This window comes from Emydura macquarii, unplaced genomic scaffold, assembly GCF_026122565.2.
Source record: "Emydura macquarii macquarii isolate MOO-44397 ecotype Brisbane River unplaced genomic scaffold, CSIRO-AGI_Emac_v2 contig_2171, whole genome shotgun sequence".
NCBI classification, from domain to species: domain Eukaryota; kingdom Metazoa; phylum Chordata; order Testudines; family Chelidae; genus Emydura; species Emydura macquarii.
The window spans coordinates 1,383,561-1,397,036 of NW_027132308.1; the positions used below are offsets into that span (position 1 = coordinate 1,383,561).

Genomic DNA, 13,476 nt, shown 5'->3' on the forward strand with positions numbered 1-13,476 from the left:
CCACTAGCTATTGGGTAATCTGAGGTAAAACTCTCTTAGATTGGAGCTGGTCCATTTTATAGAAAGAGAGGTTGACTACAGATTGGTAATTACAGCATTCACCTGAGACATGGGAGAGTCATGTTCAAGTCTCTGCACCAATGAATATTCAATAATGAGGGGCTGATTATCTGAGTAGTTGAGTAGCCATGGTTCTCATTGAATTCATCTGGAAGTGTGCATGCCTAATGCTTTTGAAAGTCAGGCCCAGCGGGTATAATAGTTGCCATCACATGTACATAAGCAGCCAAATGCCAAAATTATTGTTCTCTGCCCAAAAAGCTGGGGAACAAAGAGTAAGACAGATGATTAGGTCTTCAAAACTTAAAAAAATTCTCATGCAGCAGGAAGCTGCAAACCTGAAAGCATCACAGCTTGCAGTGTTGAGGATGGGGGGAGGCACAGTCTGGATGCAGAGGGCCAGAATAGATGAGCCAGTGCACAACTTGAAATATAAGGCACAAATCAAACAACTAGCAGTATTTTGACTGAGGTATGACAGCTGTGAAAGTTATAAGGAAAAAAGAGCTCATGTCTAACATAGCAGCGGTGTTTATTCCATAGACGTGAGAAGAACTAAGAAGGTGTATACACAATTACTTAAAACAATTTCAGCAAATACACATTTTCTTCTCTCCCCCACCCAAAAATACTTTGAGTGATCAAACTTTATTTTGCTTTCTCTCAAAACTCAAGTATATAACAGTTTAACTGGATGTACTGTAGTCAGATAGAAAAAGAAAGAAAGAAACAAACAAACAAAAAATCCGTAACAAGGCCATTAGCTTTCCCCCGTGTCTCAGATCCTTGATTAGAAATTTAAAAAAAAATATTTCCAAATGATTCTGATTATGTTTTATAAAAAGATATCCAGTCACTGGAACACTGAACAGTTAAGAATCTGTGTTGCTTGCAAATCCTTATTTTCTGCTAGCTTTTCCAGCTACGATAGTGATGGGGGATCGAATCTGTAGATAGGTCCACACTTTAGCAGTCATATTAAAAGGATTCTCTGGAAGAAAAGAGAATATTAAAGGTAAGAATTGTTTCATTTAGAGGGAAAATTCCTACTCTGAGAATGTATGTCTTTAAGATAGGCCCTCCAATATTATTTGCCTTTGTCTTTATATTGCAATACATGTGATAAGAAGTATTTATTTTCAAAGGTGGATTTTATTATGTGATACTTGTGAGGATGGACACATTCTGAAAGTTGTATGGAATTTCAACTGTTTGGGAAGCACTCAGTGAAGATGAGTATGCAATGGAGGCAAAGAGGCTGCACTACTAGCTCTATGCTGGAAAGGGTTCATCCAGAAAAGGTCACATTAGCAGTTTGATGTGTAGGAGCTTTTACTGATTCTCTCTCTGTGCTGGTTCTGTGGCTAAAAAATGGTCTGCAATCAAAAGGGCTGTCAATCCAGCACTTTTCATAAGCATTATTCATGCAAAATTTAGTACAAATAAGAAAAAAAGTTGGATGCAGGGATACAATTTGATACTGCAAAGGATTCTTTATTTCTGTCTTCAGATTGTGCCCCTACTGCCTCATAACATCACAAAGTCAGGGCTCTCAGTGTTTTTACTATCCAAACTTTTCCTTCCCCCCAAGAGTTTATAATTTTGCCAGTTTAATTCATTCTGGGGAAACCTGGCAAACTGATTCGATATCTTGAAGAAAATTTGTTTGATGGAGAGAAGGGGAAAGGCTAAAAGCTGTTAAACTGGAAATTTTATTTTCGTCTTTGAGAGGTCATTATATAATTTGAAAGTTTACAGATACTATTTTGATTGTCTTTTAGCTAGAGACAACCAGGATTATATAAGGATTTTTTTTTTTAAGCACTGAGACCCTGCGCCTGTAATCTGATATGCTAGCATGTGTATTGATCCATGCTGGATTCTACCTTTTAAAAGCAGAGATACTAGAGCAGGCATGAAAGAATGCAGATGGAGTAAGTGGGGAGGGTGTAAAGGAAGTGTGATCCTACCAAAAGCTCTACCTGGGCAAACTCTGTGTACAATTGGCTTCAGCAGGACTCTGCACAAATACAGGGGTCAGCCCAAACAGATATATCAGAAAGTCAGTCCAAGATTTCCTCTCACCCTCCAAAACTCCAGCTCTTCTTGTTATTAACAAAAAGTTTGGCTTGTTCTTTATTCTTGTTGTATTTATTTAATTGTTTTTTCAGATGCCCAACAGTTACACAGTCAGTAACTTCAAAAGCATAATTTCATGAATTGCTAACAGGAAAAAAAAAAAAGGCAAGATTACTTAAAGCCAAGATACAAAGATCCTTCTACAATAAAGTTGTTCTGGAGGAAGGCTGTGTTGATGGGTCTGCCTGTTACAGGCACAAGAAATTAGACCCTAACATGCTGTTGTTTTATATTCAGATGGTATGCTACACCTTACAAAACCATATAAAGTCTCAATTTACCAGTATGAAATTTCTTGGTGGCATGACACCTATCCAGACATAAGTATCAAGGAGACACAAAAACAGAAGTGATGTGAAACCTTGCTCTGGAGTGTATATTAAGGATATAATATGATTGCAGAAACAGGAGATTAAAAAAGATACTTTTGTATTTTTCTTACATGAAAAGCTGTTTTTCCTCCTCTTTCAATTATTGATGAGTTGTTGCAGATGCAATTTGGTACTTAAATATGTTCTATCAGATTATGGATTGGCTGAAATGTCTTTTGAATCACTCCCTTTCCCCACTCCAACCTTTCACCTGTTTGTCCAAAAAACATTCACTATTCCATTTTTTTCCACTATTGTTAATCCCAGATATTTAAAAATCATGAGTCAGGGCTCCCCAAAAAATCACGTTATTGGCTCAAAATTAATCCCCCCCCCTCCCCCCGAATAATAAACTTGTGATTCTTTTTATTTACTTTCTGGCTTCTGAACATTAGGGTGCACCTGAGTCATATTTTCAAATTTTTTCCTACAACCATAAAATATAGAAACTTAGGCTATGTACACATTGATGGTTGCAAATTTGCCACCATCAGATGAAGTTTTCCAGATCAATTGAACAGCAGTGAAGATACGGTCAGTCAATCCGGAAGTCAATCTATTAAAACCACCTCCAAAAAAAGCGTAGCGCTGCATCGATGGAAACACATTTCCTGTTGGTGCAGCACAGTGGAGACGGTGTGCTAAAGAGAAGTTATGAAGTCGATGGAAGTTATGCAAGCTATTCTGTAACTCCTGTCGACTGGCATTCAATTTTGCCCACGGTGTAGACCTGCCCTAACTTTATTAATCAGTGAAAACTGAAATTCTCATGCAATTTCCAGCAGCTGGGACTTTGAGGAAAACACCAACTATTGTGAGATTCACAATAATAGCACAAGATTTGGCAAATTCTTGCTCCCTCCTCTCCATTTCCCTTTGTGGGTTTGGGAGGGATGTATTAGTTTTTGATCTGGCCAATGTGGTTTTAGCATTTAAGCAAGACTTAGGTCCCATTAACATCACACTATTACAGGGATGCAGTGTTGCCAACTCTTACAATGATTCTGCATATCCCATGGACTGGAAAAAAGCAACTATAGTGCCCATCTTCAAAAAAGGGAGGAAAGAGGATCCAGGGAACTACAGACCGGTCAGCCTCACCTCAATCCCTGGAAAAATCATGGAGCAGGTCCTTAAGGAATCCATTTTAAGGCACTTGGAGGAGAGGAAGGTGATCAGGAACAGTCAACACGGATTCACTAAGGGAAAGTCATGCCTGACCAACCTGATTGCTTTCTATGATGAGGTGACTGGCTCTGTGAATGTAGGGAAGGCAGTGGATGTGATATACCTTGACTTTAGCAAAGCTTTTGATACTGTCTCTCACAGTATTCTTATCAGCAAGTTAAAGAAGTATGGGTTGGATGAATGGACTATAAAATGGATAGAGAACTGGCTAAAGCATAGGGCTCAACGAGTAGTGATCAATGGCTCCATGTCTAGCTGGCAACTGGTCACAAGCGGAGTTCCCCAGGGGTCGGTCCTGGGGCCGGTTTTGTTCAACATCTTTATTAATGATCTGGAGGATGAGGTAGATTGCACCCTCAGCAAGTTTGCAGACGACACTAAGCTGGGGGGAGTGGTAGATACCTTGCAAGGTAGGGATAGGATACAGAGTGACCTAAACAAACTGGAGGATTGGGCCAAAAGAAATCTAATGAGGTTCAACAAGGACAAGTGCAGAGTCCTCCACTTAGGAAGGAAGAATCCCATGCACAGCTATAGACTGGGGACCGACGAGCTGGGCAGCAGCTCTGCAGAAAAGGACCTGGGGGTAACAGTGGATAAAAAGCTGGATATGAGTCAGCAGTGTGCCCTGGTTGTCAAGAAGGCTAATGGCATATTGGGCTGCATTAGGAGGGGCATTGCCAGCAGGTCACGGGAAGTGATTATTCCCCTCTATTCGGCATTGGTGAGGCCGCATTTAGAATATTGTGTCCAGTTTTGGGCCCCCCACTACAAAAAGGATGTGGACAAGTTAGAGAGAGTGCAGCGGAGGGCAACAAAAATGATTAGGGGGCTGGAGCACAGGACTTATGAGGAGAGGCTGAGGGAACTGGGCTTGTTTAGTCTGCAAAAGAGAAGATTGAGGGGGGATTTGATAGCGGCCTTTAACTACCTGAAAGGGGGTTCCAGGGAGGATGGGGCTAAGCTGTTCTCGGTGGTGACAGATGACAGAACAAGGAGCAACGGTCTCAAGTTGCAGGGCAGGAGGTCTACGTTGGACATTAGGAAAAAGTTTTTTACTAGGAGGGTGGTGAAGCACTGGAATGGGTTACCTAGGGAGGTGGTGGAATCTCCATCCTTAGAGGTTTTTAAGCTGAGGCTTGACAAAGCCCTGGTTGGGATGATATAGCTGAGGTTAGTCCTGCTTTGAGCAGGGGGTTGGACTAGATGACCTCCTGAGGTCCCTTCCAACTCTAATATTCTATGATTCTATGATTTCCTCCCCAGAAGTGCATGATTTTTGGCTGAGCTACAACTGATACTGCAGTTCTGGTGTCAGCCATTCAAAGCTACTGCTATGAGTCTGAGTAGCTGTGTTGGACTGCAGCTCCAAATGCTGCCAGAAGAAGACAATGGGTTGTGCTGAAAGATGAATTATTGAACAGGAGGGAGGGTACTAGTGGAATGCCTGCAGGATTGGTGATGGGAGCCAATCTTATTCAGTATTTTATTCGTGATCTAGGAGTGTGCTAATGAAATTTGCTGAAGATACAAAGTTGGGAGGCATTCTCAATACAGAGGAGGAATGGAATATTTTACAGGAAGATTTGGATGCCCTTGAAGAGTGGAATGACAGAAATGGGATGAAATTCAATAGTACAAAGTGCAAAGTGCTCTTAGGGTCTGATGATAAGAATTTCTGCTACAAGCTGGGGACTAATCAGTTGGATGCAAAAGAAAGAGAAAGACCTCAGTGTGTGGGTCAATCACAGGACAGCTATGAGCCACCAATGTGATGTGGCTGTGAAAAAGGCAAATGTGATCTTAGGAAGTCTCAAATGAGGTATTTCCGGTAGAGACAGGGAAGTACTAATGCCATTGTGCAAGGAACTGGTATGACCTAATTTGGAATACTGTGTACAATTCTCATCACCCATATTAAAGAAAGATAAATTTAAACCAGATCAGATGCAGAGAAGAGCTACTTAGATGATCAGGGTAATGGAGGCCCTATCTTATGGATGGAGACTGGAAAGGCTTTTCTTGTTTAGTCTATCACAAAGAAAGCTGAGAGCAGATATGCTTGCTCACTATAAATAATTTAGGCAGGGCTGTAACCAGGGCAGGGCGAGCATGGATGCTGCCCAGGGTGCAAAGCCGCAGTGGTAGAAAAATGAGGTAGATAAATGCTTTTTTTTTTTTTTTTAAACAAAAAAAAAGCCCCAGCAGAAGGCGCAAATATGCTTGCTTGTCTCAGTGCTAAAAGTCCAGTTACAGCTCTGAGATTATGAGGGTAAATATCAGGGAGGTTGAAGAGCTATTTAAGCTCAAGGACAATGTTGGGTCATGAAGAAATTCAGGCTGGAAATTAAAAGGTGTTTAACAATCAGAGCGGCGAGGTCCTGGAAGAGCTTCCTAAGAGGAATTGTGGGGGCAAACAACCTAATTAGTTTTGAGAAAGACCTGGACAAATTAATGAGTACAATTGTGTGATGGGGTTGCTTGTGGTGGGGGGCAGGGCTCAAAAACCCTGAATCTCACTTCTAGTTTATATCTTTTGTTCCTAAAAGCTCATGCTTCAGGGTCCAGTTGACCACCTGCAGGGTTCAGCTGAGGATTTCTCCCTCCCCCAGTGTATTCTGGGATGTTTGTTATCTTTTTTGTGTAAGGCATCAGGGATGGCCATGGCTGGAGATGGGGCATTGGACATGACTTTGAGATGGCACTGAGCATTCTCTCTTGCTGGCTGGCTGTTTTTTTGTTCACATGCTCGGGATCTAACTGATTCCATATGTGGCATCTGGAAGGGATTTCCCCCAAGCCAGAGTGGCAGTGATCTTGGGCGTTTTCACCTTCCTCTGCAAAGTGTGGGCATGGGTCATTTGCCAGGATTATATGGCCATATCTCAATTATTTGCTTGCCATTGCAGGGGGCTCACTGCTACATATCACTTGTTTGGACTGTTCAGACTATTGTTGACCTAACCAGTTCATGTTATCACATGCTTTGATTGACAACTTTCTTTCCTTTTGTTTGTAAAACCTCCAACTTGTTAGTGAGGTTTCTTTGCCTAGTTTATATCTCCACCCTGGCTTGCAGACCCTGACCTTACCCAACAAAGTACACCAGAATTCATAGCATACCTGCAATAATACCAAAAGGCATATACAATATAGTAAGCCTACAAAACTCTGTGTGTGTGTGTGTGTGTGTGTACAGAGAGATAGTGTGAGAGAGAGAGTGTATATGGCTGTGCAGGAATAAGACTACATACACCACATGTGTCTGATATTGTGGAAATCCCTGTTAAGTTCTATTGGCTGGTTTAAAAAAAAATCTACAGAAAGGAGATCATTCTTCATGAAATCCTATAGGTTTATAAAGTAATTTTAACAGAACCCAGATTAATTTATTGTTTCATCTCTATTAAGTTCTACAGGACTTTTCTACAAGGGTTTAAGGCTATGAACCTAGAATGGTAGAACCCCAATCTTCCTGTACTTTAAAGGCTTCAGAGTAAAAACCATTTGCTCCCAAGCCTGACCATGAAATTGTCAGAATTAAGCCATGTCTGTGCAGATAACTGAGCTAATGGCCTGCTTATATTTTGACCTTTCTGATGATTGTTTTATGGGCCCCAGTGACATTATGGGAAACAAATAAGATTTCACATCCCAAACCTCTGTCACAAGCACCGTAAGAGCTACATAAGCTTGATGAAAACTTTATCAATGGGGGAAAAACGAGGTAAGAATGGCAGTTCAGTGAAATGCACAGTTTTCAATCGGTTGACTTCATTGAGGTTCACTGCTTGAGGGGCTAACAGGAGGGCCACACATCTGCAATTCATACACAGCGTCAGTAGACCAGAGAACATCTTGTTTGGAAGAAAGATGTAAGAAAAGAAATCTGATAGACTATCAGCCAAATACTACAGTAACTCCATGGGGTTATGCCAGAAAGGAAGTTAGCCCATCCTGGACAGAACAAGCTACATTCTATGAGGAAAGTAACAGGGCAGCCTTGTTAGTTATAAGTAAATAAACCCTAATAATTAAGGGACCTGTTTTGCAAAGTCCTTAATCCCCTCTGGGTGCCCTCATTTTTCACCTTGAATGATGAGGCCAAAAGAAAAAAAATAGAAAACTACTGAATTCAACCAACCTCACAATCCACCGAGAGATGTTTCTGTCCTTTGCTTGTGTCCTGACAGGCTGTAATTTGTCATATATGATGAAGACTATCAATCATACATACAGTTTCTGGAACTTTCTGATAAACAGAGGGACTAGACTATGCATGAGTCCCAGTCTGGATAAAGAATAATACCACATAGCTCCATATTTTGTCCCAGAAGCTGACAAAGGAGTTGATGCTAATAGCTGTCAGCGCGTGCATATATAAACAGTTTTTTATTTTTATTTTTTGAGACAGTTATTCACGAGGTCCTCTACTGACAATCACAAGTGAGTTGGGGAAGCAAGGGATTTTATAGTGCCAGTAACTGTCATTAGAGACTTTGGTCCTCTGAACGTCAGTGCTATCTCACTTTCTGAAGCTCCTGTCTCAGCCAGTATGGCAAGGGTTGTCCCAGTCTGTGCAGCAGTTTGGACAATTCCACATTGTGATCTCTGTAGTAGCTTGAAAGAAAAGCTCTAGACTGAGGGAAGAGGGGGAAAAGGAACAAAGACAATTTATATTAGAAAGTGCCAATCTTGTTAAAAAACTGAAGTCAGGTAAAATTCTCAAAGGGACAGGGTCCACATTTTTATGGACCACAATTTTAGTTCTCTTAGTATTATTGTGACAGGCAATTTTCTAGACAAAGCTGATAGATTTAATTTAAACCCTATTAAACTGAATTCAATAGCTGTGGGGTCCATTGTATTAAAAATGCAATTGTTTGTGTTACTATAGGATTATATGTAACTTTTCTAGGAGACTGACTAATGTAAACCTTGGGGAAACGTTAGGAACTCAGAGAACTGTTTGGAACAGTATATGTGAAATGGGTTTCCTAAGAGGCACTTTGGAGGCCTTTGGAAAATATGCCCTACAGTGAAAACCCCTTTGTCTATTGCTTACCTGCTCCTTGAAACTCCAGATCAAAGGCTCCTTCACTGTATAAAAGATGGACTAAACTCTTCACAAGAGTGCTAGTTCTGAGCTGAGGCTGTTATGAATGCATGATCATAGAAGAGACCCTTTGTGGGGTTTGGACAACTATCCACTTGCCAGAGCCCACGTTGGAGTTTGGATGATCTCTGGTAAGCTTATTAGCATGTGTGTAGCTTTTTAAAAATTGTTTTAAAAATATGTTTTCACGCTAACAATAAAGCTTGCCTAGAAAGAGCTGTGTGGTAGCTTTACTGTGAACAGTTACACCGTTACTGGTCTCTGAAGAGAAAGAAAGAGGTCTGCTTACACAGTCTGACTTTGCTGGGAATTCACAGTATGCTGAGGGAGCTGTACAGCCTGGAAATGCCCCGGTCAGCAGGCAGAGAGACATGTGTCACCACACAAAGAGGTGATGGCTGGGGAGCTAAAAGCCTGAGTATAGGTGCATTCGCTGGACCACTAATAACAAATACAGGTGTGGTGCTCCTGAACTGTAGGATTTTTTTTAAATATAAAAAACATAAGCCACCTTTTATTACTGAGCCCCAAACCCAATGTTGCATGAGGTTTTCACAAACTGTAACTCAGATCTTTAGAAAAGTGATACCTCTTGATCCATCGGTGGGTATTTTCGGCCTTTGCTTTTCCCCAGGCATTTCGTTTTCCCTCCTTCCAGCAGCTGACACCAAAAGCCTTTCTGAGGGTCAAACCTAAAAAGGAATGAATCTTATGAAAGGTCTAATTATGAAAGAAATAGACAGCCAACAATTGCCATTCTGTGGCCTGGTCTACACTTAGCTGGAAATTTGGCGGCAGTCGACGGGAGTTATGTAAGTTACGCAGAGTAGTTTGCGTAACTCCTGTCGACTGCTGTACTTCCGTTCTGCGCGGTGTCTTCACTGCACTGCGCCACTTGGGGAGGTGGTTTTACTATGTTGACTTCTTGAGTAGGTCTTCACTGATCGTTCAATCAATCCAGAAAGATCGATCTGATGGCGGCGGCTTTGCTGCCGTCAGTGTAGACATACTCTGTGATATCTGAGATATTTTACCTCTTCCTAGTACAGAGAGATACTGGTATTACAGTGTCTTAGGGGCACATGGTATGATTAAGAGCAATTTATGCAGTGCAATACATGTTTGAGAACATTATCAATTGCCTGAAGATATCCATTTCTCCATACAGTACACAGGAGCCCCATGTATGACATTTTTGGGGTATCTGAAGCTCTCACCTTCAGGAGGTCCTGATAGAAGGCATATTTATACTATAAGGGAGACAGAAGGGTCAGCACTGGTGCCAGAGTGCTAGGCGGTGAGTTACATTGTCTAAATTCTCAGGAGGGCATGTTAGACAGAGGATCTGCACTCTGAGAGTGTGCTAGGGATCTCAAGCTAATGGCAGTGAGTGACTGGACTGTTAGACTCAGGAAACTTAAAACACATGGGATCCAGAACTGATTCCTCCCACAGAAGTCAGGTGAATGGCCAAGAAGGGGCACTCGATTGGACCTGTGACACCATGCACTTATCCAGGTCAGAACTTGCACCACTGGATGTGCAACAGATTTGAATAAAAACCTAAGAGCCCTGTTGACTTCAGTGGAAGTTAGATTAGGGCTCCTAAATATATTTCTTAGGTTTATGTATATTTTTGAGGCAACTAAATCAGTGTTTAGATTTTTTTGGAAGAAGTGCTTGTTTTGCCACTAATGAATCACTACACCTGGAGAACTGGATGCCCCATATCATTAGTTCTAGAGGTAACTTTCATTCCAAGGCAGGCATCAACATAAACACTATCTCTAAGCAATCTTGGCAGAAATTCGAAGTCCGATTTTCATGTCTTACATTCAAAGATATGGGGAAGTTAGATTATGGCATTAACACACTAAGGAAACAAGCAAAATAAAGTGTTAAGTTTTGAATGTATTGCTTTGGGACTTGGCAGCATGCATAAAACATTGAAAAGGTTTGCATTTTTGCTGTTCAGCAGATGTCTGAGAAAGATGAAGTATAATTGGCTGAAATGTAAAGTTAATTAGTTGCAGAATGTTTTGTTGCCCTGGGCCTATTCTTAAACACCAGCACACCTGCAATTTGCTGCTGCACATAAGTGAACTCGTTTCAGGAGAAAGGAGGGGACCTTCTTTTTCCCCCTGCCCAGCCATTTATCCCAGGACTAATCCGCCTAGCCTAAATTGTCTCAGTAATTGTATCAATTAAAATTAAACAAGTCATTGATTAAATGGATGTATTGATGGTAGATTCATTTCTATTTTGGACTTTTCAATCTGCTCTTTGCATAGTGAAGTACTTTGGCTGGCTTGCACTAATTTCCCAAGAGAAGAAGTAATATATTGTGCTGTGCAAAAGGAAAGCTGCAGAACTATGTTCTAAACATTTCTGCCTAAGTATGAGCATATCCAACATTATGGGAAAGTCCAAAATAATAAAATGAAAAAGCCAGGGAGTTCAGCCTCATTGTGCTCACGTTCTTGGCACTGTATATAATTGTACATTTTATGCACAGTGTGGTATGTGATACTGTATCTGGGCACAATGGAAATACTTAAGGACATGGTGTCAACCTTAGTTGTAAGTCACATTTTCAAAGCAGAGCCAATGGAAATTCATATTTTATAATTTCTCCTGCCCAGCATATATCCCCCTTCCCTAACTTATCTAAAGAACTCTGCTAAATGGCCTCTGTTACTGTGGTAACTGAGAGTCTCACAGTGTTTAATGTGTTTATCTTCACAGCACTCCTGTGAGATCAGGCAGTGCTATTAGCCCCATTTTGCAGATGGGGAATAGCAGCAGAGAGAGACTATGTGACTTTCCCAAGGTCACACAGGAAGTCTGTGGCAGAGAATTAGACTGGGTATCCTGGGTTTAGGCTAACACCATCACTGCTTCTCTGCCACAAAAAAAGCCTGCAAGAGAAATTTTAAGATAGGAAATCTCTGCACGGTCGCAGGATTTGCTCCTTTATGGAAAGAGCTACTGGACTCGCCCTTCACTCAGCAACCCCCAGCGATTCACAAGAGAGTCAGAGCCATCTTTGCTGCTGCCCTGGCTCTGGTGCTCACATGTCTCCCAGCTCCATGGCAGCTGCGGGGATGTTTACACAACAGCTGGGAGCCCACTTGCCAGTTCAAGTAGACAGATGTGCTCATGCTGCACACTAAAAATAGTGTGACTGCAGCAGTGTGGGCTAGTTACCAGAGTACAATCCCACCCAACCACATAGGTTGGTAATCTGACCACAGGCAGTTAGGTGGCAGCTAACGCTGACCACCTGAGTGTATACCTCAAGGGCTGGATAGGATTGTACTGGGTAGGTAGCTCATGCTACTGTGGCCACACTGCTATTCTTCACATGCTAGCTTGAGCTGAGGTGACGTGTCCCTACCCTGTGGAGGGAAAAGAAGATGGAGTCTCTATTTCTTATGAGAACTGGCCTGTAGGAATGACTGCCAAAGCCTGAGATGGAATGTGCCTTTCTAGCAGACGTTTAGTCTCAGAATGTTTAACAATAACAAGATAGCTATGGGCCTGGGCGCTGGCAGGTACGGATTGTGGAGGAAGACCTTGCAACTTAGATAGGGGCAGTTGAAAAGTACTAGGCCAAAATATTCCTAAATAAGTAGTTTTTAGTATGTATTGCCATGGAAACTGTGACGTAAATAGATTTGTTTGTGTAAGGCTATAAAAGCTTTTAGAAATGTATGTTTAAGGTCGCCCCTAGCATATAGGGACCACCTTCTTTACGTAAAGAATAAACTCTTGACTTTTCTAAACTGCTGTCTGGCTTATTTGGACCATCTGCTGGGCAACGGACGTGTAAGTAAGGACCTTGGAGATTGGGTTCTTCCACAAATTTGGCGAACTGGATGGGACCTGCCTAGCGCGCATCCTCCTCGCCCTGGCTCCACTGAACTACCCAGCCAGCACCAGGTGAATTCACCTATTGGGGTTACTTCTGGGGAGCTGAGGTGGCGGGGAGGCGATAAGGTAAGGTCCCTTGTTTATTTTGTTAGCAAAGTCTACCGCTATAATTCCAATCTGTAATTCCCTGGAAGGGTGAGAGTTGGTGAGCAATTTCTGATCAGAAACCCCAGTTAAGGGTGCGGGGCAATCTTCTCCCACCCTTGGGAGTCCTTTGGACTATATGGTTAAGAATTTCAAGTCTATTCCAGGTTCTAAGGGTTTGTCTGTAAAGCGCTTAATTCTGTTATGTAAAATTATATGGTCAGGTTATTTTTCCGGAGATCCTAGTAAACAATGGCCACAGGAAGGTACCTTTGACTTAGACAAACTGCAGTATTTGAAGGGGTTATTAGAAGATCCACACCCCAAGCAAATGGAATATTGGTATCTGTGGGATAATGTAGCTTTTAAACGCCGTACGTAAAGTTAGCTAGCTAGCTTTAAATCAACTGTGAAGAATTTAGAAAGAAAATTGGCAACTGTTGCGCCGTCATCTGCACCGCCGATTTCTAACACCAGTGAACTTATTTAAAAAATCTATTCTTCTCTTACTAATCCTCTGCTGTACAATAAAAAGGGTTTACAGGCAGGGAGAGCAGAGGAGGAGGATTGGCCACCGCCTCCTTG

The 13,476-nt window shown here is 41.8% G+C and overlaps 1 protein-coding gene across 3 annotated transcripts in view; it reads right to left on the reverse strand.

The window, feature by feature from the left end:
- Positions 1-573: 573 nt before the first annotated feature.
- LOC137160226 (bifunctional heparan sulfate N-deacetylase/N-sulfotransferase 4) overlaps positions 574-13,476 on the reverse strand; it is a 159,427-nt gene continuing 146,524 nt past the window's right edge. The window contains exons 14-16 of one of the 3 annotated variants that reach the window (XM_067558683.1): positions 9,464-9,566; positions 7,903-8,398; positions 574-1,051 (exon numbers count right to left, since the gene is read on the reverse strand). In XM_067558683.1, the coding sequence (XP_067414784.1) occupies positions 8,279-8,398; positions 9,464-9,566 (223 nt within the window). In that variant the 3' untranslated portion in view covers positions 574-1,051; positions 7,903-8,278. The remainder of the gene's footprint in view (positions 1,052-7,902; positions 8,399-9,463; positions 9,567-13,476) is intronic. The other 2 variants (XM_067558681.1, XM_067558682.1) reach the window with 2 other exon arrangements.